This window comes from Camarhynchus parvulus, chromosome 3, assembly GCF_901933205.1.
Source record: "Camarhynchus parvulus chromosome 3, STF_HiC, whole genome shotgun sequence".
In the NCBI taxonomy this organism is placed as follows: domain Eukaryota; kingdom Metazoa; phylum Chordata; class Aves; order Passeriformes; family Thraupidae; genus Camarhynchus; species Camarhynchus parvulus.
The window spans coordinates 52,663,659-52,685,992 of NC_044573.1; the positions used below are offsets into that span (position 1 = coordinate 52,663,659).

Genomic DNA, 22,334 nt, shown 5'->3' on the forward strand with positions numbered 1-22,334 from the left:
GAAGCCTTCCAGTACCTAAAGGGTTCTGGAGACCCGTGCAAGAGAGCTGGAGAGAGACTTTTATGAGGGTTTTTAGTGATAGGATGGGGGACAATGGCTTTAAACTGAAAGAGAACAGGTTGAGGTTGGATATAAGGAAGAACTTTACTGTGAGGGTGGTGAGGCACTAGAACAGGTTGCCCAGAGAAGCTGTGGGTGCCCCATGACTGAAAGGGTTCCAGGCCAGGCTGGATAGGGCTTTGAGCAGCCTGGTTTAGTGGGAGGTATCCTGACCATGCTTACTGTAAGTAACATGCCCGTCTTTTGAAGTTACACATCAGATGTGTAACTCGAGGCTCTTTTCTCTTCTTTACCTGTCCTTGGCAGATCTCGACCACATCTGCACTGTTAAGGCTGGGAGCCATTGTAGTCACTTTTCCCTACAGGGTGAGAACATTTGGAAGATGCTACTGTCTCAAGAACTGGTGACTTAATTCAGCACAATGAAGAAATGCCTCTGTATACTAGAAGGTATCAATAACAGCGAAACCCTAGGCTATTTGAAAAATCAGGACTCTCTATTTGGTACTAATGCATCGGGGAAAGGAAGGAAGCAACATGAGAGGTTTAGGGAGTAAATATTAAGAAAAAAATAGGAACTAAAGAGAAGAACAACTTCTGCACTGTGAGACACATGCCAGTGAAATATGCATGACTATGCAAATGGGTGGAAATACACTTTTATTTTTTAGGTGGACTCAGGATATTGATAACAAATAACTTGTTACAAGTCTGTCTTCCCTAACTGCGTGTAAAATGCATAGTGGTAGTTCTGCAGATGAAGCTTTATGTTTAAATTAGAGTATTTCTCAGATTTTGTGTTTCAGTATGTACAGAGCTTCATCTTTCATACTAAAAGATAAAAAAAGAATCCTCTTGAAGGAGTCCACTGTAAGCTTCACTGGTGGTGATATATCCAGTGGAACATCGCTTCTTTCTGAAATCTCTTAGAGGGAAAGAAGTTTAATAGCTGATTTTGAAATTTGGTGTTATAATTTGATGGTAAACCATGATTTAGTTGTTTTTCTTCTTCTCGGTTGCAGATGCGTATGCAGAAATGGTAAGCAAATTACTACATGTGAAATCGAATTGCATCATGGAGTACTATAAGCTTTATCTAGCATGTGTTTTTCATGTTAGGCAAACATATCTTTCTCCTGGCATGATAATACATCAACTTGCCTTTTAAAAATGCTCTATAGTAGAGCAAAAGTCAGAATGTTTGTCCTTCAGGAGTCTCTTTGCAGACCTGAATAAACACTGTAGAGATGCCTAAGTCATTAGGGATTTGCTCTGCTAGCTAGGCAATTCCACTGCATCACCCTTTCAATATAAATAACTATGCTTAATTAATGGAAATGCAATATATACTAAGTAATGACACAACAAGTAAATTAACAAATGCAGGGGAAGACATAGCTTTGTTGAGGGCATCAGATGAAGATCTTGCTACTTCATTTGTTTATGCCAGTTAAAACAAATGTGAAGTATAAAACTACACTTTTTTATACTGTACTGAAATGCATTTTAGCTTGTGTTAGAATTAGTAATTAGAAGTACAAAATGAGTAGTTTAGGCACATGACAGGCTGTATTTGGTATGCAGTCCAGAACAGCTGTCTCCTTTATCTGGAGCTACTGACACTCACAGAAAGGATGGCCAGACTTTGCAAACCCATTTCTGACAGTGCACAAATAAACAACTGAGGGTGGATTTAACAATGCAGACAGTATTAATCCTTCCTCATTCCTGCTGACTTGAGGTTTTGAAAGGTAAATGCAATTAAGAAAAACTTGAATTTACCAGTCTACACTTGGAGACTCATACTTTCCTTCCCTTGCTCCCACTAAAAATATGTTTTTAATTCCATTGTATTCATACCAGCCACCAATGAAATGCCAAATTCCCCTAGCTTGGTTTAATTGTTTCTTTGGAATGACATAAAAAGAGAGTAAGGGACATAGGAAGCTTTTCTTTCAGCTTTGTGTTCTGTCTTTCTCCAAATGACCATGCCTGTTCACCCTTCCCCCCACCCCCTTAATTTTCCTCTCTCCTTTCTTCATGCTCAGTAATCTTTAAAATAATTTTTGAGGGATGGATGGAGTTTGCCATGGGGAACTGTAAGATTTCATGACAAAACAACTAGGGAGCATCCTGAAATTTCACATATTATCCTGAGAAAAGTTAAAGTGGCATGGGGCCGTGTTCTAGATCTCTGAATTCCACTTTGTTACAAGAGTAGTACCTGTCTTTTCAGTTTACTGTTGTTTTTGTTTCTATTTTCTCCTCTTTCTCTACCTCCAGTGGCTTCGTCATTACTTGAAAAATAAACTTTTTGCAGCAGGGACTGCTTTGTGGTTTTTTTTCTGTGAGCATGGGTCCACATTTTTGATAATTCTGGGCCAAAGGTGATAGAAGTCGTATTTCTCTGCAGTACTCAGACTCAAGATTTCAGATTGCTCTTCGTTAAAAGGACTGACTTCTTGTGGTAGTGTTATTATTGCTGAGGTACATCACCACTAGTGCCTGCAGAGTAAGTAATCTACTCACAGCTTCTTGAAAAGGGAACTCACTGTGTGCCACCTCTGTTCAGTTTCAAATTGGCTTGAGCCCCTGCACTATATGAATGTTTACAATCCTCTCTCTTCTATAGGGGGGAACAGTGGAGATGACGGTAATTTTTTTTTCAGTTACACCTCTTTATTAGTATGAGGTATTTTCATATTATTCATAAAATATGAGGTGTAGCCTGAATTGCATTGTTAAAGTGTTGTACAGGAATCATTAATGTGTAACATGTGTATATGCTTTTCCTACAGTATTCCTCTAATTAAGTAAATTTTTCTTCTAGATGTATCCATGCCAAAAGGTAATGGTCTTGTGTTGGTGATGGCACAGATGGTGGTGTGAAACAGCAAAAGAAGATGGAAGAGAAAGTGCACAGACTTTTGAACACAGGTTTTCCTTTCCATCTTTCATTTTGGGTATTTGAAAACATGGAGTGTCTGAGAAGGATATTTTCATGTGCTGGTTTTTGTTTTATGGGTTTTCTGGAAGAGTAGTGTAGGAAGTTAACAAGAAACAAAACCATTATTTCCTGTCAAAGGGGACAGGCATTTAATTCCTGAAGTGATTCTAAAGGTTAGTAAAGATACATGGATATTTTTTCAACCTGCAAGTAATTAATTGCTTGGGTTTGCCAAAGAATCAGGTAGATTTATAGACATGTATACAGTTAGTTAGTCAAGTATTTGTGGTTGATTAGTGCCAAAAATACTAACTGGCTGCTTTCCCTTAAATAACTCAAATAGTCCATCCTGTTACTACTACTCTGAGCTTCATCACAGTGATCACATCTGCATGAAAATGTAGAATTTGCTTCCTAAATAAATACCTCTTGTAAGAACAATACCAACAGCAGTTCAAGCTTGGTCAGGACTCCCTCAGAACATGCTAAGTGCACAAGCCTCATGAGCAGGTCATCTCCAAAGGCTTAACAGACATTGTGGCAAAGATGAAATCATATGAAGACAAGAGGGAGAATTTGAGCTCTTATGTGTCACCTTTCTTCTGATAAATGTGATGTAATACTAACCAGTGATTCAGACTGCTTACTGTTACTGTAACAGAATAAAATCATGTTCAGGCAGAGTATGTTCAGGCAGAGTACTGTTAACCTTTTCCTTTCACTGCTGTGTTTCCTTGGCTAGTTCTTGGCCCAGCTGGAAAAGCGACAGGAAATGTCGCATACATGTGGACATTATGTGGCTGGCTGGGTGTTTTTCCCCACCATGTTCTTTAAGCAGGCTTGGAGCAGTCCTGAGGAGCATTAACATGCTGCCTCTGACAGCTGAGAGTATTTTGCCACAGGTGTAGTTTTCCCCAGAGGACTCTGGGTCTGAAAGCTGAAGAGGGAAGAGATGTCCTTTGGTGTCCTTGATCAGAAAGGAGTGCATAGCACTCAGCGGAGGGTTTATTTAACTGCTTGCTTGTATCCATGGGGCAGCATCAAGCATTAAAATATTAGTAAGAAATATGTTTACCAGGGCATTCTACTTTCACACTGCCCAGCAAAAGGGTGTAAAAATCATCCCTGAAATATGCCTCCCTCTGTGATAAAGAGTTGCAAGTGGGTTATAATTCAGACATTTCTAAAAGCAGTGATATGCAAGAGGAAGACAGACCACTGCAGCAAATGATGTAGGAGTAGAGAGATTACTGAGTAAGAGAAGCTAGAAAGAGAAATTACTTCTCGTGACACTAGGGAGGCACGTTTCAAACTTGGTTTATAATTGTATGTACTTTACCTGTCTCTGAAATTCTCTTACGTATATTAATGTTATAGCAATCTATATGAACAAAATGGGCAGTATGCCAAAGGGGGTTGTAATTTTCAAGTACCTCTGTATTGTTATTGGAGAGGGGAGGAGGATATCCACTAACAGTGTAATTATGTGGCAATTCCAGGGAAATTGATTATTATTAGCTTTTTATGATCACACTAACAAAGTCAATGATCCAAGATAAAATAGCAAAAATTAGTGCTTGAACAATATTCAGCAACAAGGTATCACCAGGTGAGAGTGGATGTATCTGAAACCAGCTAATTCCTGAAAGGGAAATGGCCAACTCCCACCAATTATAAGGATGGATGTGCTCTATTAAAGCCTGATCCACTTTAATGGGGGACTCCCAGCATAAGAGGCCACGTAAGTATGCAATGACACATACAGTATCCAGAAGTGGGTGGGTGTTTATTCTAAATACCCACATCACTGGGGTATTTGCACCTTTCACCAACAGAGAGAATTACAGGTAGTGAATACAGATCGATTTCTTCCAGTTGGTTATTGCTTTAACACAATCTTTTGTCACTTTTTCTAACATCTGCCTTCAGTCCCCCAAACGCAGCACGGAGACTGGGTACCTGCATAGTCAGAACTATCACTTGTCAGCCATGTCTTCCCCTTTGAGGCTTTGTGGTTTTATATATAATAATTAAAAATGCTTCTCTGAGATGTGAGAAGGCTTTACTAAAAGAAGAGCAAGTTGCTGCAATACAATAGCATAATATTTTTGAAGGTCATAATAATAAAGTAGGGGAAAGAGAATAACTATTATTGCTCTTTCTTGCAATTAGTTTGCTTTCCGATATCCCACACTGTAACTAGAACACTATTCAAGAACACCCATCACAGTGCTTAACAAGATTTAATGTACATTTATTCTTAACATGTGGAACATATAAAGATTTTATACTGAATAAATGAAATTCATTAAGCCAGAGGAAAAGGAGGAATTTACATCAAGTTTTTTCTTTTTTAACTACATTATCTTGAAATACAAATGCAGATTCTTGTCACTGAAAAATCTTTGAAGTTGTGTTTCTTCCTTTTTTTTCTTCCTGTATATATTTTTTGTCTGTAGACTGGTAACCATTTTCTTAAATCAATCCATACGTAACCATTTCCACACCTTGATTTATAAAGCAAATTGTGATCGGCTGCTCTCCCGAAATAGAGCATGACTTTATACATACAGAAACTTGTACATTACCCTCAGTTGTTGGTTTTCTGTGTTGGGTTTTTTCTTTTTTCTTTTTTTTTTATTATTTTTTGGAGATATGGCCCAAATGAAAGAAAAAAAAATAATTCTACTATCACTTTGTAGATACCACATCATGAAAAAGAAACTAAAAACTTTGTACTCAAAAAAAAAATGAGGGTATGTTTCATGTACAACTTCTATATACATCACGGCCCTTAGGCAATAAAAAAATATTTTAAAAAATGATTAAAGGAATTGTGAAGAACTGTCATTGTGGAAGGTCAAAAAAAAAAAAAAGATGTAGACAAGACAGTTCTGGTGAGGAAGCAATTGATGTTTAACTTCAGGTTTTGTTTAAAAATCTTTTAACTTGACTTATTTTGTTTTGTTTTGCTCCTAGCCTAATATAACCATTTCTCCTGAGGAGAAATCAGTATTGTTTTGGATTTTGACTACTGACTGACACCCTCCTTGATCCCCTATACCTACATCACTAGAATCTTCTATTGCACAGAGCTTTGGGTGATGGTATACAAGTTTTTTTTTATTTTTTCCTTATCTGAAAAAATAAAACACACAGGAACTTGGTATGTTGGTTATTTTTCACCTTTTTGTTTCAAAGTGGTGAGATTTTTTTCCCCATCATACAATGGTTTGCCATAACATTTTTTTTAAAAAGTCACTAGTTCGCTTCCCAAAAAATATGCAATACAAACATGGAAAAGAACATTGAAAAGGATAATCTATGGGAAAAAAAGTGTGACCTTTGAATGTACTAGACAGCAACTTTGGTTAAAAAAAATAAAATAAAAAGATGTACTTATACACATAGACAGCAAATATTAATTTCTTAACTGTTCAAATTAATAATTTCTTTAATTCCCAATTGGTAAATAGTGAATGGGGCAGAGGAGCAAAGATTCTTTTTTTTTCCTTCTTCCTACATTGGATAAACAAGAACAGAAAACAGCCAGTTATATGTGACCCTCTAATCTCCACTCACACATGCTTGGCTTCTCACTTATGTCATAACTGCCCAATCTGAAAAAGTACATCACAGATGACAGATGCAACCAGAGAGTTCAGGACAGCAGATATTGAGATATCCAGCAAACGACCCTCGTGCAAAAGGAACTCGGAGCGGTTCTCGTCCACTCTCGCCATGGCCAGCAAGGCCTTGGCTGCCCTGCACATCATGTCTACGCTAGGCGGCTCCAGAGGCGGAGGCTGCATGTGCATGAGGTTATGCTGGCTCTGCTGGTACTGGGCCATAGTGACCCCATCCTCCAGGAAGCTTATCAAGTTTCCAATGCTTCCTTTCTGCACAGCTATTGCCCTTGCTGCTAATGTGTCCCCCTGGGCAAGGTTCGATAGGAGCGCCATGGACATTTCTCGGCAGACCGGGTTTTTGCGGTCCCCAACGTACCTAACTAAAGTAGCGTAGAGTTTCTCCTGACGGCTGAATGGGGGGGTGGCCAAGATAAGGTCCACATTATTGTCCTGGATACTGAGCTTACACAGGGTCTCCAGCACAAGTCTCTGAGGCGAAAGAACTGAGTTGGGCCCCACGGTTGGAAAAGGATCCTGTGCCTCTGCAGACGGGCACACCATCCAGTGCAGCAAGCCATCCAAAATTGGCAAACAGATGCTTTCCGTATAAGCAGACAAGTCTAGCTGCCCAGAAATGTTGGCTAATGTGACCAATGTATTATCCCTCAAGACCTCGAGGCAGTCCCACCACCACTCATCCTTGCTGCAGGCCACCCCTTTGTCCTCCTCTTCCTCTTTCTCGTAAGTCTGCGGTGCTCGCTTTCTTTCTGGATGCTCGTGGTGAAGAAGGATCAACTTTCCCAGTATCAGCACCAAGCCTGGATGTTTGGACATTTCGGTGTCATTGCCAGGCACAAAAGACAAGCTACGGACGATATTTGACACACAGATGCAGCGTTTGGCCAAGGAGTCTTGCCAGTGAGTTATGGTGCATAGAGGAGTCTCATCCCGGCTCCTTGGCTCATCCTCTAGCAGTTTAATATTCCGGTGGCTTTTGGCTTGATGGATCCCGAAGGGAAATTTACTGCTCTCTGTTTGGGAACCAGAGTTTGAGTCTTCAGGTAGTGCCCCTGGCCGAGCTGAGAGGACATCATCAATGGTTGCTGTTATACTCTTTTCTTGCTGCTCCTCAGATTCGCCTTTCCCCTCGAGGTCCTTCTTTTTGCTTGGAGAGTTCAAGGGAGGAGGGGCTTTCCTGCGTGGTGGAATCTCCATCTTGCTTTCAAAGTGAGTCTGGATATGCTCAGTTGTGTCACCACCACCAAGCTGCCAGTGGAGAAGTCCACTATCAAATTCCTGAACGCGTCCAAGTTTGTCAGATCGGTCAACAACAAATAGATTATTTTTCTTTACAATCTTTATTGGCAGCTTGTCAAATTTACTGGCTTGTTTTGGCCTCTCACTTGGATCAGCAATGGCACCAGGAGTAGAAAAAACAATGCTCTTTTCTTCTCCTTCTACCTTTTCATCCTCCCCCTCCTCCTCATCTTCATCAAAATAGTCAATACATTCGTCATTCTCATCTTTTCCAGTATCCTCTGCCAAGGACTGACTATCATCTTTCTTGGCTGCTTTATGATCAAGTGCTTTGTGGCCTGGATCTCCCACTTCATATTCCATAAGGATTCCAAAAATGTCAATCAGACATTTTCTAAAATATTCTACTAAAAGCTCAAGAAATCCAGACAACTGAGGGAAGAAGAAAGAAAGAACATAATAATCACATAAGTATTTTTGTCTGCATGGAATTTTACTAGGAACACTGATGCATTCATGTGTGAATATTTGTCTCATCCTGCTGTGGACTTGTGGCTAGGTTCTGCATGGCAGAAGTTAATCAAAAGAAATTCTTCTAGAGTCTGTCCAAACAGTATATAATGTCAAATTATCATGGCTCTGTTTGCTTCAGCTATGAGAGGTACAGAACTTTATTAATGTCTCCTTTAAGCCACAGTAGACATCTGGCTTAGCTATTCTGTCCCCTTGGAAATGCCTATTACTCTTCATTTTTTGTACAGAGTACTGAAGTTCCTAACTTGGCTATTTTTTCTGATTTGTACTTTTATTAGATATCTAAAGTTTGCAATTTTTCCTTTCTTCCTTTGTCTCTAAAACCAATTGTCATGTAGGAACCTGCAGTTCAGGGTCCAGGTACTGATATCCTAGATTAATATCTCATCTCTATTGGAATAGATCAATTTTTTGTCTGGCAGTAGTTTAAAACTGTTATTGGAGGCTGGTGCTGTAAGTCACCCTTCAGAAACAGTTTTCATTTAGGTTTAATCTTCTTAATTAACTTGTAATCACTTTCTTATGGAAAGGCAGTACTTGGACTTGGTATTAATTTACACTTAGTGGCTTTATTATTAAAAATTCTTTGTTGTTATGATGCATTCAGCTCAATTTTCTGGCTTTTAATGTGGATTTTTTTCAATTGTGCATTAATGGGTTTTCAGTAAAATGTCCATTCTCTATTTTGTCCATTCTATATTCTGTTATGATTGCCAGCTTCTCAAAGAACTAAGAACAAACTGATGCTTATCAAAACCACAGGAGTTACCAGGCATCATATGATCCTGGCTGCCACTGGAAACAGAGTCCAAAGCAAACATAACAAAAGAATATAAGTATTTACAATATGTCTGGTATTCTGTGCCATTTGCATAGGGTATATTAACACAATTTCTGTCAGAATTCAGAGGAGATTCACCTCCTTTAACTTCAAACACCCACACTAGTCACACAACCTAACCTAATTGTCTTGATTCCTTTTATAATCAATGGTCTTTTACAGGCCATTTCTAGGGTATGATTCATCTGACCTATTTTAGATCTCTTTTTCTGGGTGAGATAAATCATGCTATAGATATCCCTAGTTCTAAAGTCAGGTGGGATGTAATGTACCATTTGTGTCTGTATTTAAAAAAAAAAGTCATTATATTTAAAAAATTATGAGCTACACTATTAGTAACCAAGGAATGAATGGAGGAGAGAAACTGAATATTTAATTTGTACAAATTTTAGATGATGTGAATTATCAGCATGCCATTTATTACTACCACCTAACAGGCAAATGATTAGAGCAGAGCTGAAAAATGCTGGGAGGCAGTGAGGCGAAAGCACACACTGTTAAATCCTATGTTGCTTGTATACTATGGATAGACAGTGGATTTTAGCCTTTAAATTGTCAATTTGGTATTCCTGAGAAAACTTAATTCTCTGGAAGAAGAAACGGAACAGAAAATAAGCAATTAAATAAAATCCCACAGTCTCACAGGGAAGTACTGAACAGGACAAGTTGTCACCAAAAACCAGTTTAATATAGTCTTGCAAAGTCTTTAAAGAAACACAGATTAAGAATGATTACTAACATACTGCTGTTTTGAAGGATTATACTATCATGTGTGTGAGTTTACACATTAGGCTTTTGGCAGTGCTAAAATTCTTACATTCCTACATTCTTCTTTCTACAAGAAACATCCTTTCTTCAGGCTTCTTTATTTCCTCTATGTGACCTATATCTGTCTCTTGTTACTCACTGTTGCCAATCATAAACAAGTGCAAGTTTTTCAATATTAAAATATATGTTAATTAGAAAAAAATGGAAAAGCCAGCAGCATTTTCCTAAGTGTCTTGTTTCACTTTTCTTTCCCTGTAAAGTTGGGAAGTATAATGCTTTCCCACCTACCTGAGAGAGGTTGAAAGTAGCAACAGTGCTGTCATCATACAGAAGAATATTAATAGTGTCGAGCGCCCAGGTACTTTCAGCCAAAAGACCAGATTTAAGAGACATCATCACTCTCCAGGCCTCAGGAGTTACTGGAGAAAGAGGGAGAAGTAAAACAGTATTAGTGCATCCGTGGAGACTGTTAGTGAATTCTGAAAGAGTAAACTGTGACATTCTGAGGATGCAAATTTAAATTAAGTGGCTACTGATTAAGACCCTATTTTCACTGCTTAGTTCTGTTCAGTTTTCTGTAACTGCTGCTAAGCCTTAGTGCTGGAGAATATCCTGGCAAGGCCCTTCTTCCTGACACTGCTGAGCCTGAAACAATCGTACAAACTTAAAGAACTTGACTAACCCAATTCATCAGTAAACAAGGCAGAATACTCTGTCAGGAATGTGGAAATTTGAAGTATGAAAACTTGAATGGATGAAATGTAACCAAAATTTAAGATAAGAAAATACTTGGGGATCTTTTTAAGAAGTGGGGGAGAAACAAACAGGACAAATACTGTGGAATGATTTAATGGATCATTCAAGGAAAGCAGAGACTGCAACTACAGAGCAGAACAGCATGAGCTTCCATGGAACAAAAACATACAAAGCTTTGCTAAGCTAAATGCTGTACTGGTGATTTAACAGACATTCTAAAGGACCTTTCAACACATCTCATTTTGAAATCTGAGGCAAGCTTCATTTTTAATGCATTTGCGAAGACCTCAAGTCTCCATATAAAATACTGCTTTCATTTCATGTCAGATTGTCTGGGATGAGTTTTACCTATCATCCTCACTGATGCACGTTATTAAGTTTTTATTGAAAACAATCACATTGTAGTTACCAAAGTTCACTATTTGTCAAGAGTGTCTTAAAATGTGAAAAAAACCCCAAAACCAGAATCAAAGTCCCTTTCCTCACAATTTATATTAGGGTTTTTTTTGATGCTTACCAATATCTTTTGAGGTAATCTTTCGTCTTGGTTTTAAGACTGGTTGGGATGCTTCTACAGAGCCTGGGGGGAAGGTAATCTCTCTCCTAATTGGTGGTGGTTGGGGTGGAGGTCCTGTGACCTGTGACACTGGAACTGTGGGTATAACCTTTTGCATCTTCATGGAGGGTAGGAAAGGAGACTTGCTTGGAGACATACGGTTTTCCAAAGAGCGCTGGAAGGATGCTGGACTTGGAGCTCTGGAGATGTGGTTTGGCATAGAGGGTGGTGTCTGGTAGGATGACTGAGGAGGTCTAGTGATAGGCTGCATGGAGGCTGAGGATGACATATAAGAAGGCTGCCGTTGGTTGACATGAGAAGGCCACTGACTCTCGTGGTTTATCCTCTGGTCAGGTACCATCATATCATCAGTGCGATTCATCCCTGGATACGGAGGGGCCTGTGCAGGGCCTCCTGGACCTTGCCTGTTCTGGTAAGGGTAAGGCATATCATTTCGTGTTGGCCACATGTTCTGCTGAGGACCTTCACTGGAGGATGACGACTGCATGGGGCCACCGATCATCTGGGGAGGTATTCCATGCTGCTGCATTTGTCCTGGGCCCTGCATCCTTTCCCTGTTGTATGGATATGGGTACTGTCCCTGCATTGGCCTTCTGTCAGGCCCTGTGTAAGCGTTGCCGTACTGGTTATACATTTCCTGCTGCTGGTTGCCATACTGCATGTTATACATATCCCCTTCGTGGCGTTTGGCTGGAGGCCCATACATGCCATCCATGTGTCTCTTGTAGTTCTGAAAGAAAATTTTGGAAAGATGTGTCACTTTTACTCCACCCACAACACGAATATACTGGATGAAAGCTCATTCAAAAAGCTGAAGGCGCTTAGTTCTAGAGGGATCATGCCGACTCCAGAGTCGGGCACACAGCGCTGTTAGGCTTGATCCAGTGCTTTCTTTTTAAGCCTCTGTTTTGCTGTGCTTATAAATGAATACTAAATGGAAGCTTATCCTTGGGCTAAATTTTCTTATGCTTGCTCTATTTTTTTTCCTTTCCTTCCCCATCTGTGAGACTAAATTCCACTGGTCATTTCATACATGTATGAAAAGGCAACAGTCCTCACCAACTAAGATATTTTCACTTCTTTTTTATGCTTAGTCTATTAAGAAGAAAAATCTTAAAAAAAATTCAAAACCACCCAGTGAATCATTTCAAGAGACAAGCACTGAATAAACTCTTAAAGTAACAAGATATGCTGCAAGCATGCATGTCTGAAACACTGAATCTTACAATATGACATCAGCTACAGACAATAAATTTATTAATAGGAGAAAACAATCTGCTGCATTTGACACTCTGTGTAATTCCCAGGAATACTGTCCTCTTTGGGCAACTGTCCTCTTCCCAAATCATCCTAATTACATTTAATTTACTGTGAGATTATTACAGCAAATGGTCACATCCAAACGTTCTGTTCTAGTTTATGCAGGTTCTTACCCTGCTGTTCTATAATGAATTAAGCAATGTAACTAACAGCTGCCACCTATGGTTTATTCCCTCTTTGTTTCTCACCCTCTCAAATGGGGAATGTTGTGTGAGGTAAGCTGTTTTACCTCGGGGAGAGCTGAGTGGTTTTTAAACCATACAAGCTTGAATGTATTTATGTTTAAGATGGCAGAACAAAAAAAAGACATGTTGCTCTTTGAGGGGAAGGTGGTAAGGTTTGCAGCGGTCCTTAGTTCCTGTGGGAGTTTGTTCCACAGTTCAAACCACACTGAGTGTTCTGAAGCAAAAAATGTGAATTAAATGGGTGATTTTTGAATATATGATCTATGGCAAATTCAAAGTTACAGCTCCCCCGGAAACTCAGTAGCTCAGTAGCATTGTACAATGTATACTAATGTACTAGAGTTAAGATCAGATAAAATTCTCTCTGTGTTCAATATGGGAAAGTTAAAACAGCTCTGGGATTCATAAAGTCATCTTCCAACTTTGGTGCACATAAAACCACAACTACTATATTGTATGAAAGTATTTTTTTTAAACTTACTGTAGAAGCTTTCTGGCTATCTGAGAAATACCTATTTCCAGCCTTACATGAACTATTTGCTGTAGCAAATTGCACCCTTGGGGCCAATTTATACATTAAGCAATGACTTGGCAGCAGCCACACCTAAGAAGGTCGTGTTTGTTTTGCCACAGTGACTCAGTGCTCACAGCAGACACTTGGGAATGAAGCATGTGCCTTTTTAAAAGCACTTCAGCACCCTGGTACATGCAGTGCCAATGTGCCCAATGGTCCCCAGTGCAGAGGACAATATTGCACCTGAGCTCCTCCCTCCTGTGGACAAGCTCAGCAGGACATTGAGACTGCACAACGTGTCTCTCCACTGAGATGTGGAATTCTGAGACCTCACAGAGGACAAAAAGCCACCAACACAGGGCACCTGCTGCATAATAGCTCTTGGGATGAAAGCATTCATACAGGAACTGGAAAACCTGGCTCCAAGTGTTTCATTAGCCCCAGGAGTTCATGCTCCAATCACCTCCTTTGCAGGTCATTCCCTAGCCTTCGGGCTGTAGATAAAGCTTTGAAAGGGTCGTTTTTCACATTCCTCCTGAACCACTACAGAGTAAGATTTAGGAAATTGTAAATAAGCTAATGGCAACAGAATGTCTAGCTAAATGAAGAAGTGGAATCCTCTGGGGATGGAAAAGAGAAGCTGAGGCTGGTCAGGATCCTTGTCCTTCATTCTCCACTGCTTTTCTGCATTAATGCATTTTGCTTTCAAGAGTCATTGTACAAAATATATAAACAGCACTAAGGACAGGGCCAAATATATTTTTACAATTCTAGCTGTCTCCTTGCTTAAAGGAACATGTAGTTAATATATTCCCTGCACATGTTAGCATGGAATATCACAAACTGTTCTGTTATATATCTTTGCAGTTCCCCCACTAAATCACCTAGACTGCTAGCATATGCTCGTCATAAAAAACAACAAAACAGTCTTCTGATTATGCCATCTTTGAGATGTTATCAACCAAAGAGATAAACAAGAAATTCTGAAATTTAAATTTATATATGCTTTTAGTACAGTGCAATCTAAGATCTGTTTTGGTTTCTCCCCACCGCACTCCCAACTCCTGACCCCTATTTCCTAGTAAAACTCTATCCCAAACTGAAAAGAACTATCTGAAATTGGCTCAAAACTAGTTTACATTTCAGTTTTTTATAATAAGGAAATGCTTTCTATTCTGAAAGCCAACTTCAGGTATTGTATGACTAGAACCGAATCAATAACACACAGAATGAAACTGATCCTGTTGAAGTCAGTGGAGTTTTGCTATTGACTTCTAATGTGGGATTTTGCTCAGAAGGTATTAATCATGCATGTAACAAAAAAATCTTATTAATTAATATAATTTGTATTTTTGAGTTGTAGGAATTGGAGAGACTGCAATGTACAAATTTTTAAACTATTTTTAACACCAATAACATTCTCTCCTATGTTTTTGTACCATATTATTACTAGAGACATCATGCTGGAATATGCCCTCTGATCTAAATTAAAGATAGGTATCTCATATGACCCACCAGAACACTGAAAATAATTGAGAGTGTTGCTCATTTTACTTTGTTCCAGTTCTCTGTTGGGTTCACTTGGCTGCATGACATTAAATTAAGGTCCTTGAACCTGTCATCCAAACAGCTTTTCTATTTGTTCCTTCACTTGTTACTTCACTTCTGTTTGTCACTTCACTTAACTATGCTTTATACTTTCCCAGTCTGCTGGTTATTAACTTGGGACAATCACCTGATGCACATCCAAAGCCACAGAACATCTGTTAGAATTTACATTCTTCCAGTGTAAGGAACACATTTACCTACAGCTGCACATACATTGGTTATCCATACAGGCTGTGACTTTGACCAGAATTACAATGCTCCTCTGTGCCAAAAAACATACACTTTATAAACAAATTTTTCAATACAGAATCCTGGGTGAATTTTTTGAAACAAATGTTATGAACATAGCTATTTCCCCCCTCTACTACCTGCTGCTGTGGATACATTCCAGGTTGATGTCCTCCATATGGTGGCTGTCCTGAGGGAGGTCCTTGTCCTGGATACTGCTGCCCATATGGTTCATGCCTAAAATAAAGCATTCAAATCAATACTTAGAGCTGCTGGAGTTTTCAAGCCACCAGGAAAAGTAAATTCCTCTGAAAATCTTGCACCTTGAAGGTATCTGCCATCTGGAAACAAGCTGTAGGTACAGTCTGGTTATGGTCCTGAGCCTGAGGTAGTAAGCTCTGCTGGAGCTGGTTGTGGAAGGAAGGAGGTAAAGTAGATAGAAGAGAGGGGGAGCAATGAAAATACAACAGAGGGATTTAGAGGGAGCAGTCAGGAATGGGAAGAGGGTATGGTCAGCAAAGAGGTAAGAAAGGCAGCTGCAGACATGGGGAGCCCATCCTTGGTGGGGAAGTGTCTGGTGTAGAGCTAAAAGTTTGCAGGTAAAAATTATTGTGGCAAGCTACAATTTTAATACAATTCTAATAGCAAGCTATTAGAATTATTTCTGGATTATTCAAGAATATATCAATTTAAAGTGAGTAAAAACAGTACTCATAATTTTGGTAATGTTTGTGTATTTTTTAATTAAAGTTGCATAATGAAGCATACACAATAAGAAACAAAGTTGTGTTGCACTTGGAAACTTACCTGCGGCCATTAAGACCTCTGAGGAGCACTACAGTGCAATATTTTTAGCACATATGAATGAAATTTAGGTTGCTGAAATCAAGTACTTGGAAAGCATTAGGACTGATAAATAGCACTGTATTGCAGGCTAATATGTCAGTAATTTCTCTCTGTACACTATCAGTGAGAACACATCAACAATTAGAGGATAATTATAGAAGAAATTTATCAGGAAGAGTTACAGAAACAGAGAACTGGGGAACTTGACATGTTAAAAGAACTAATGGGGCCTCATTTTTCCTAACATAGAAAACTAATTTCTTTTAAAAAGAGATGACCAGAGAGAAAGAAATAGCAATTCAGTGTCTCTAAAATTATGACATGGATGGAGAGAAATTATCCAATGCCAGTTAAAAGAACAATGTAAATGAGGGGACTTGTCTGTAGCTGTCCAAGAGTATATGCAGTAAGACAAAATTCAGCAAAGGTACACACATGTTATCCACAAAGGATGACTTTCTAAATGTTCAGTGTTTTAGCCACAGGATAACCATAAGCCAGGTGAAATTGTGGAAGCTGGGATCATTTAACGCTGCTCTGGAGAACATGGGCCTGTAAACTACGTTCTAGTCCTGTGCTTCTTTTCTAACAGCTGATACTACTACTGCAGAAATCAACTCACTCACAGGAGCCTCTGCTCCCCCTGCAAGAACTGAACCAAGGGTAAAAGCCTAAACAAGAGAGCAGAACAGAAGTAACACAGCGAGAGGCCACATGCTGTGCCTCATGCTCCCAACAGGGGCTGCCAGCTGTTAGCTGGTTACTGTGGGTACTACAAACAGAGAAATCAGTGTTCACCTTTGCTGGCCAGGGTAACAATTAGGAAAGTACATGCTTGGGTCACTGTTTGAAGGCACCACATTGCCTTGACCAGGTGGTACCATACTGCCTTCACGACCCAGCCCATGATCCAACCTAAAAAATGACAAAGGAAACCCTATTCTGTAAAAAAGTACATATTTTCCAAAATTGCCAACCTAATAAAATAAATCACACCCTTCAAAGGAAACATTCCCTTGACTTAACACCTTCCACTGGAGCCCTTATTCTCACCAACTCCCCAGCAATATGACCTATTGAATAGCATGATGATATTTGTTTTACTTGACACATCTACTACTTAAAACTACTGACTGAAAACTACTTTGCCCTTACACTTTAAAGCCCCACACTGCACCGCTCTGTCAACCATCAGGAAACAAAAAGAGAAGCTAAGTACACAGCCTAATGAAAGGAAAAGCAGGAATATGGCCAGAGCAGCAAAATCTGCCAGAATACCTAATATAATCCAAACATTCCCAGAACATTCTGCTTGCTCTACCAATGCTTAGACATCAGTGATTTTATCACTTTCTATTTCCAAAGCCTTTCTCCAGATAAACAAAAGATGACCAAATTTATTTCACGTACTTCACTGAATGACAAAGTTATGAGAGCCCTGCTGAACACACTGCAAGACTGATACTGCTACAGCTCTGACAACAGACTCCAGACTCTCCAAAGGCAATTCACCCACAGACCACAAATCAGACACATTTAGACTGTGCATTTTGTTTTTCATTAAAAGCCAACTAGCAACTGTTTAGGTAAAAAACATGGCCAGGAGACCAACTCAAGTGCTACTTTATGCTATCACAGCCCAGCCCAGCTGCCAGCTGAAGGCAGCTGTCAGACACCCATGAGCTGATCTGCTGCAGCCTGAGTGATTTCTAAGGTGTGACAATTCCTCCTTATTAATTTCTATGAACAGCTAGACTCAGTCATTACCAGTGGTTTGACTCCCAGTGATTTAGTAAGATGCTGTAGGAAATGTACGCTGTTATGTTCTCTGCAAGGTGGAATGGAAAAATGAAAAGGGAAGAGAGAGGATCATTTTCACTAATAGGCTTTGCTTTTTCCTGAAGATTGACTCACCTCCTGTCATAGCCACTTCCATAAGAGAACTGCTGTCGCTGGCTCATGCTCATGTTGGACATTGCTCCAGATGGACTCTGGTTATACATATCTTGTATTCCACTGTTAGGCATTTGTCCAGGGGTCATGAAAGGCTCATTGCTTCCAGGCACTGCAACAGTCAGTGAAATTAAATTTATTAATCTGGGTGTTTGAAGTTCACTTTCTTTTCAATGAAGTATTTTAGGAGAATGTTCAGATCCCTAACACTGCCAAGGAGATTTAGCAGGTGGAGGTCTAACAAGCTCTCTGGGGTCTAATGGGAACACATGAAGCACCACCACTACCAAGATGATGGGCATAATATTAAGGAGCTGCAAGTAAGGAAAGAAATCTCCTCTTATGGAAATGAGCTATCAGGCACCAGGCAGCTGCTTCCCTTTGGTCTTCACAGCTGAAGATGAACTTTACTCTTGTTCTTTTCACTGAAACAATGCTAAAAATGAACGCAAACATAAACCTCACAAAACAGATGAAAGCAAATCTGCTAGTTTGAACTACAAAGCTGTCAGAATCAAGCTTTTATTTCCCCCCATAAAACCCTCATACACATATATACAATAATGTTGTTTTGGAAAGGATACTGTATCCTAATGTAGCTTCTCAAGTAGGATGGGCGTATTCTATGGGTCCAAGAAGAGGCACTATTATCAGATATAAATCACCAACAAATAGAAGAGACTCTAACCTCCAGTCCCTCATAGTAGATACTGAACAGATATTTCTGTTTCAACAGGATGAAGTGAAATGTATGACAAAGTACAACACACTTAATCTCATATGGATATAAAACCTAAAGTGAATCTCAAGCAGAGTGTTTTCCCTTCCTTCAACTGCGTTATATGTTAGTGTCCACAGTCCAGGCAAAAGGATTTAAATGAAAGGCTTTTTAAAAAAAATCACATCCAATTAACTACCTCTTTTAAAGCACCTCCCCACTTCATCATATCTCTCCCTTTCCTCAGTTTCAGGGCCTCTTCTTGCCATATCTCCCTTTTGCTCTGTTTTAGTTTACACTTAATCTCCTCCACCTGCTCTTCTCTTTACAGCCATTGTGAGCCCTGCCTGTGTTCTTTGCTCCTACTTTCCTATATCTGAGGCATGCAAGATTGATTAACTTTAAAATCTTCTTACAATATCCACAAAACCAGCTGTAGTTTAAGTACCCAAAAGGACCAGAGTCAATTTGGAAATGAATTTTAAATTTTGCTTTTTAAAACTAAACAAACTTAGAGTGTGTTTATCACCTTTTATCACCTTTTGTCAGGGACTGCCCAAGTAAGAAAAAAATTAGCTTTACTATTCTGAAAAATATGTAAACTGAGACAGAGAGTATTAGGAGGCTCGCTCAGTTTCACACAGTGAATTCCCAGACCAGTCCTACTACAACCAGGCATGTTGCTTCACCACTTTTTTTTTTCACATTCTTACAGTGAAGTCCAGTACTTGATTTGCAGAGTAGCTTACCAACCTCAAGAAATACAAATTCTAACCCTATGATTTACGCCATTTCCCAAAATTTATTCCTACAAACATTTTTAGGATTCTCTTAATTCCAAAATAATGGGCATGACTCTGAGTGGGGAAAATATGACCAGACCAGAAACTCAACTGCACTGCACCTCTCTTTTTGCTACAAGGACACCAATGGCAAAATCATCAAAGTGAAAAAGCTTATTATGACTACAAAATCTTGACTACCTAAGACACATGGAAGAACATTTAAGCTCCCAGAAAGAAAATACCTTTTCTCATTCCACCGAAAGGATCTTTATTCGGCTCATATGGTATCCTTCCCATCATATCTGGCATGTTTATTCCCTGCTGGTATGGTGCATTTGGCGTCATGGAGTTTCGCTTTGGGAACGCTGAATCACTTACATCAGAAAAGGGATCATGCACACTGACTGCGCTGTTTCTGGCAGATTAAGAAGAAAGAAACATTAACATCATCCTGTATTCTTAAGAAATGTGAAAACAGCCTAGTCTACAATAAATGCTGTGGCAGTGATCAGTGCAGGATGCATAAAAGGAAGATGCAAAAGACTTTCACAATGGACAATCATTTAAAAGAATCTACCCACTTTTTCCTCAGCCTTCTCTGTCTACTTACCTTAGAGATCAGGGTTTTTTATTTAATTCTATTGTTTGTGCATTCCTATTACTCATTTAGAAGTCTAAACCTTCCTGAAATTTTACTAAGCTGTTTTGTTCTTTTTTACGTAGAAAACTCAAACGGAATTAAGATGATTAAAGAAGGTACTTGCTATTCTTTCTGCAGCATTACAGATGGAGAAAAAAAGAAGTTGGAGTGGCTCCGCACACAGTACAGAGCTCAGTCATGTTCCTGCTGAAGTCATAAAAAACTGTTTTGCTGGACTTCAGTGGGCTAAGGCTCCTTAATGAATGGTGAGACAGCTTCACTTCAGATTAAGCTGGTCTGTGAGACTTACAGAGCACAGAACTGAAAGGGATCTCTTGGTCCACCCAGTTGAACTCTCTGCTATCTCAACTACTGTTATTGTATATGCTTTTCACAATTTGAATTCAAGTAACACCTTTAAACCACACATTTCTCCTTTCTGAGCATGATCTGTTGACCAGAGGTGTACAGGATAAGCGAGGAGAGGAAGGTTGTGGTTCTAAGTAGGTGCTGTTGGGTTCCACCTTCCTCCCCACTACTGACATATTGACATGCACTTCTTTGCACTGGTGCTTGTCTGATCCTTTTCTGGTGTTTAGAAAGCTAATGGACCTCTCTCTCCTCCAAAAATAAGTAGTTTTCTGCCACTTTTCAGGTTCTGACTGGTTTACCACAAAATCCTACAAGTACCAAAGCAGCTAGGAAAGACTGGATTAAATTGCTGTAGAAATAGAGCAATAAAAAATGAAGCAAAGCCCTTTTCATACCTGCCACCCTGCATAGGTGTCATCTGTCCATGAGGTGTGGATGCTGGTGTTGGGGGCTTCAAATCGCCTGGCACTTCTGTCATGGAATTACTACCAGTGGACTGAGGAGTCTGTGGGCCTTGCAAGGAACCAGAATTAGCTGAAAAATTGAAAAAAAAAAGTAATTATGAAAAGGTAGCAGCCAAATTCCTGTGGAAATAATAATCATCAAGGAAAAAAATGATTCTTTCCTCCAGAAGCCTGTGTATACCTCAATCCACCTCAGTACTTCATAACTTCCCCCAAATCCTCTGAGATCAGGATATGCTGTGTAGTAATAGCCATCATCTTTCCTAGAACCATGAATTTAATCTGCTGCCTGAAGCAACATGGATAGAAATCATCCAGATGAAGGACCATTTAAATCAGAGGTCAGAGATACAAAGTTAATTGTCTGTAGTTTACGACAGAGTAAATGAAGGTTGTTCTTTGGCATAGCTTCTTCATATAATCACTATCACAACACATGTGTTTATAAGAAATATTTCAGCCAGAAGCTTTTCATCATAAATTTAAGCTGCCATATTAATATAAATTCATGGTTTTATTTAGCACTAAAAGGCAGACATTTCCATGGTGAAACATAGCAAATATTAGTGGCACACTGCAATCCCATGTCGTCTTTGAGACAGCATGGCAAAAGATGGTATTTAAGAAATGCAAAAGGCAATCTGGGATCAGAAGAAAACAATAACTGAAAGTAGAATTTGAACAGGAGGCTACAGATAACACTCCTAAAAGCATTGTAAAAATTTAAATGGGCATCTTAACAAAATGTTAGTTAGCATCAGTGATGGTAAAGCATATGTAACAAGGCCAGGTCAGTTCTGCAAAGGATCTGTTTAATCTGCAAAAATTTATTTGTGGAGATCTCAGAAAGCAATAGAGTATCTGCACTAGGGTCCTCCTTAATGGAGGTAAATACCTTGATATTCTTGGTATAACAAACATAGAAGAGCATTTTACTGTCGTGTTCCAATGTGACTGAGCAGCAATAAGGGCATTAAATTAATACAACAGATATTGGTAATAGTGAAGCTAATGGTAAAATACACCCAGACCAGTCTTCCAGAGTAGACACCAAAGCCACTATTTTCATGTGACTGCTGAACAGAAACATGCCCTGAGCCCAAAGCTCTACACAACAGTTTTATGACTTAGAAGGTGGTAAGTGAGGATTAGTAACAGCATCTAAGCCTTGGATCTGACAGGTCTTGCAGCAGAAATCCTGTGAAAGGAGAACTTGTAGGATTCAAGTCTTTACATGCAACTGGGGAAAAAATTACCAACAGAAAAAACTGACAAATCTAGCACACTGAGTAGGACATGGATTTGGCTTGAGAGGTCCTTCTTTTTTATAAA

General features: G+C 39.3%; 1 protein-coding gene across 5 annotated transcripts in view; it reads right to left on the reverse strand.

Annotated features, from left to right (window-relative positions):
- Positions 1 to 5,240: 5,240 nt before the first annotated feature.
- The window catches only part of ARID1B (AT-rich interaction domain 1B), a 325,443-nt gene continuing 308,349 nt past the window's right edge, over positions 5,241 to 22,334 (reverse strand). For 3 of the 5 annotated variants that reach the window (XM_030945679.1, XM_030945678.1, XM_030945681.1), the window contains 7 exons: positions 20,934 to 21,072; positions 19,769 to 19,941; positions 17,985 to 18,135; positions 15,365 to 15,461; positions 11,310 to 12,099; positions 10,325 to 10,455; positions 5,241 to 8,325 (listed from right to left, as the gene is read on the reverse strand). In XM_030945679.1, the coding sequence (XP_030801539.1) occupies positions 6,613 to 8,325; positions 10,325 to 10,455; positions 11,310 to 12,099; positions 15,365 to 15,461; positions 17,985 to 18,135; positions 19,769 to 19,941; positions 20,934 to 21,072 (3,194 nt within the window). In that variant the 3' untranslated portion in view covers positions 5,241 to 6,612. The remainder of the gene's footprint in view (positions 8,326 to 10,324; positions 10,456 to 11,309; positions 12,100 to 15,364; positions 15,462 to 17,984; positions 18,136 to 19,768; positions 19,942 to 20,933; positions 21,073 to 22,334) is intronic. The other 2 variants (XM_030945680.1, XM_030945682.1) reach the window with 1 other exon arrangement.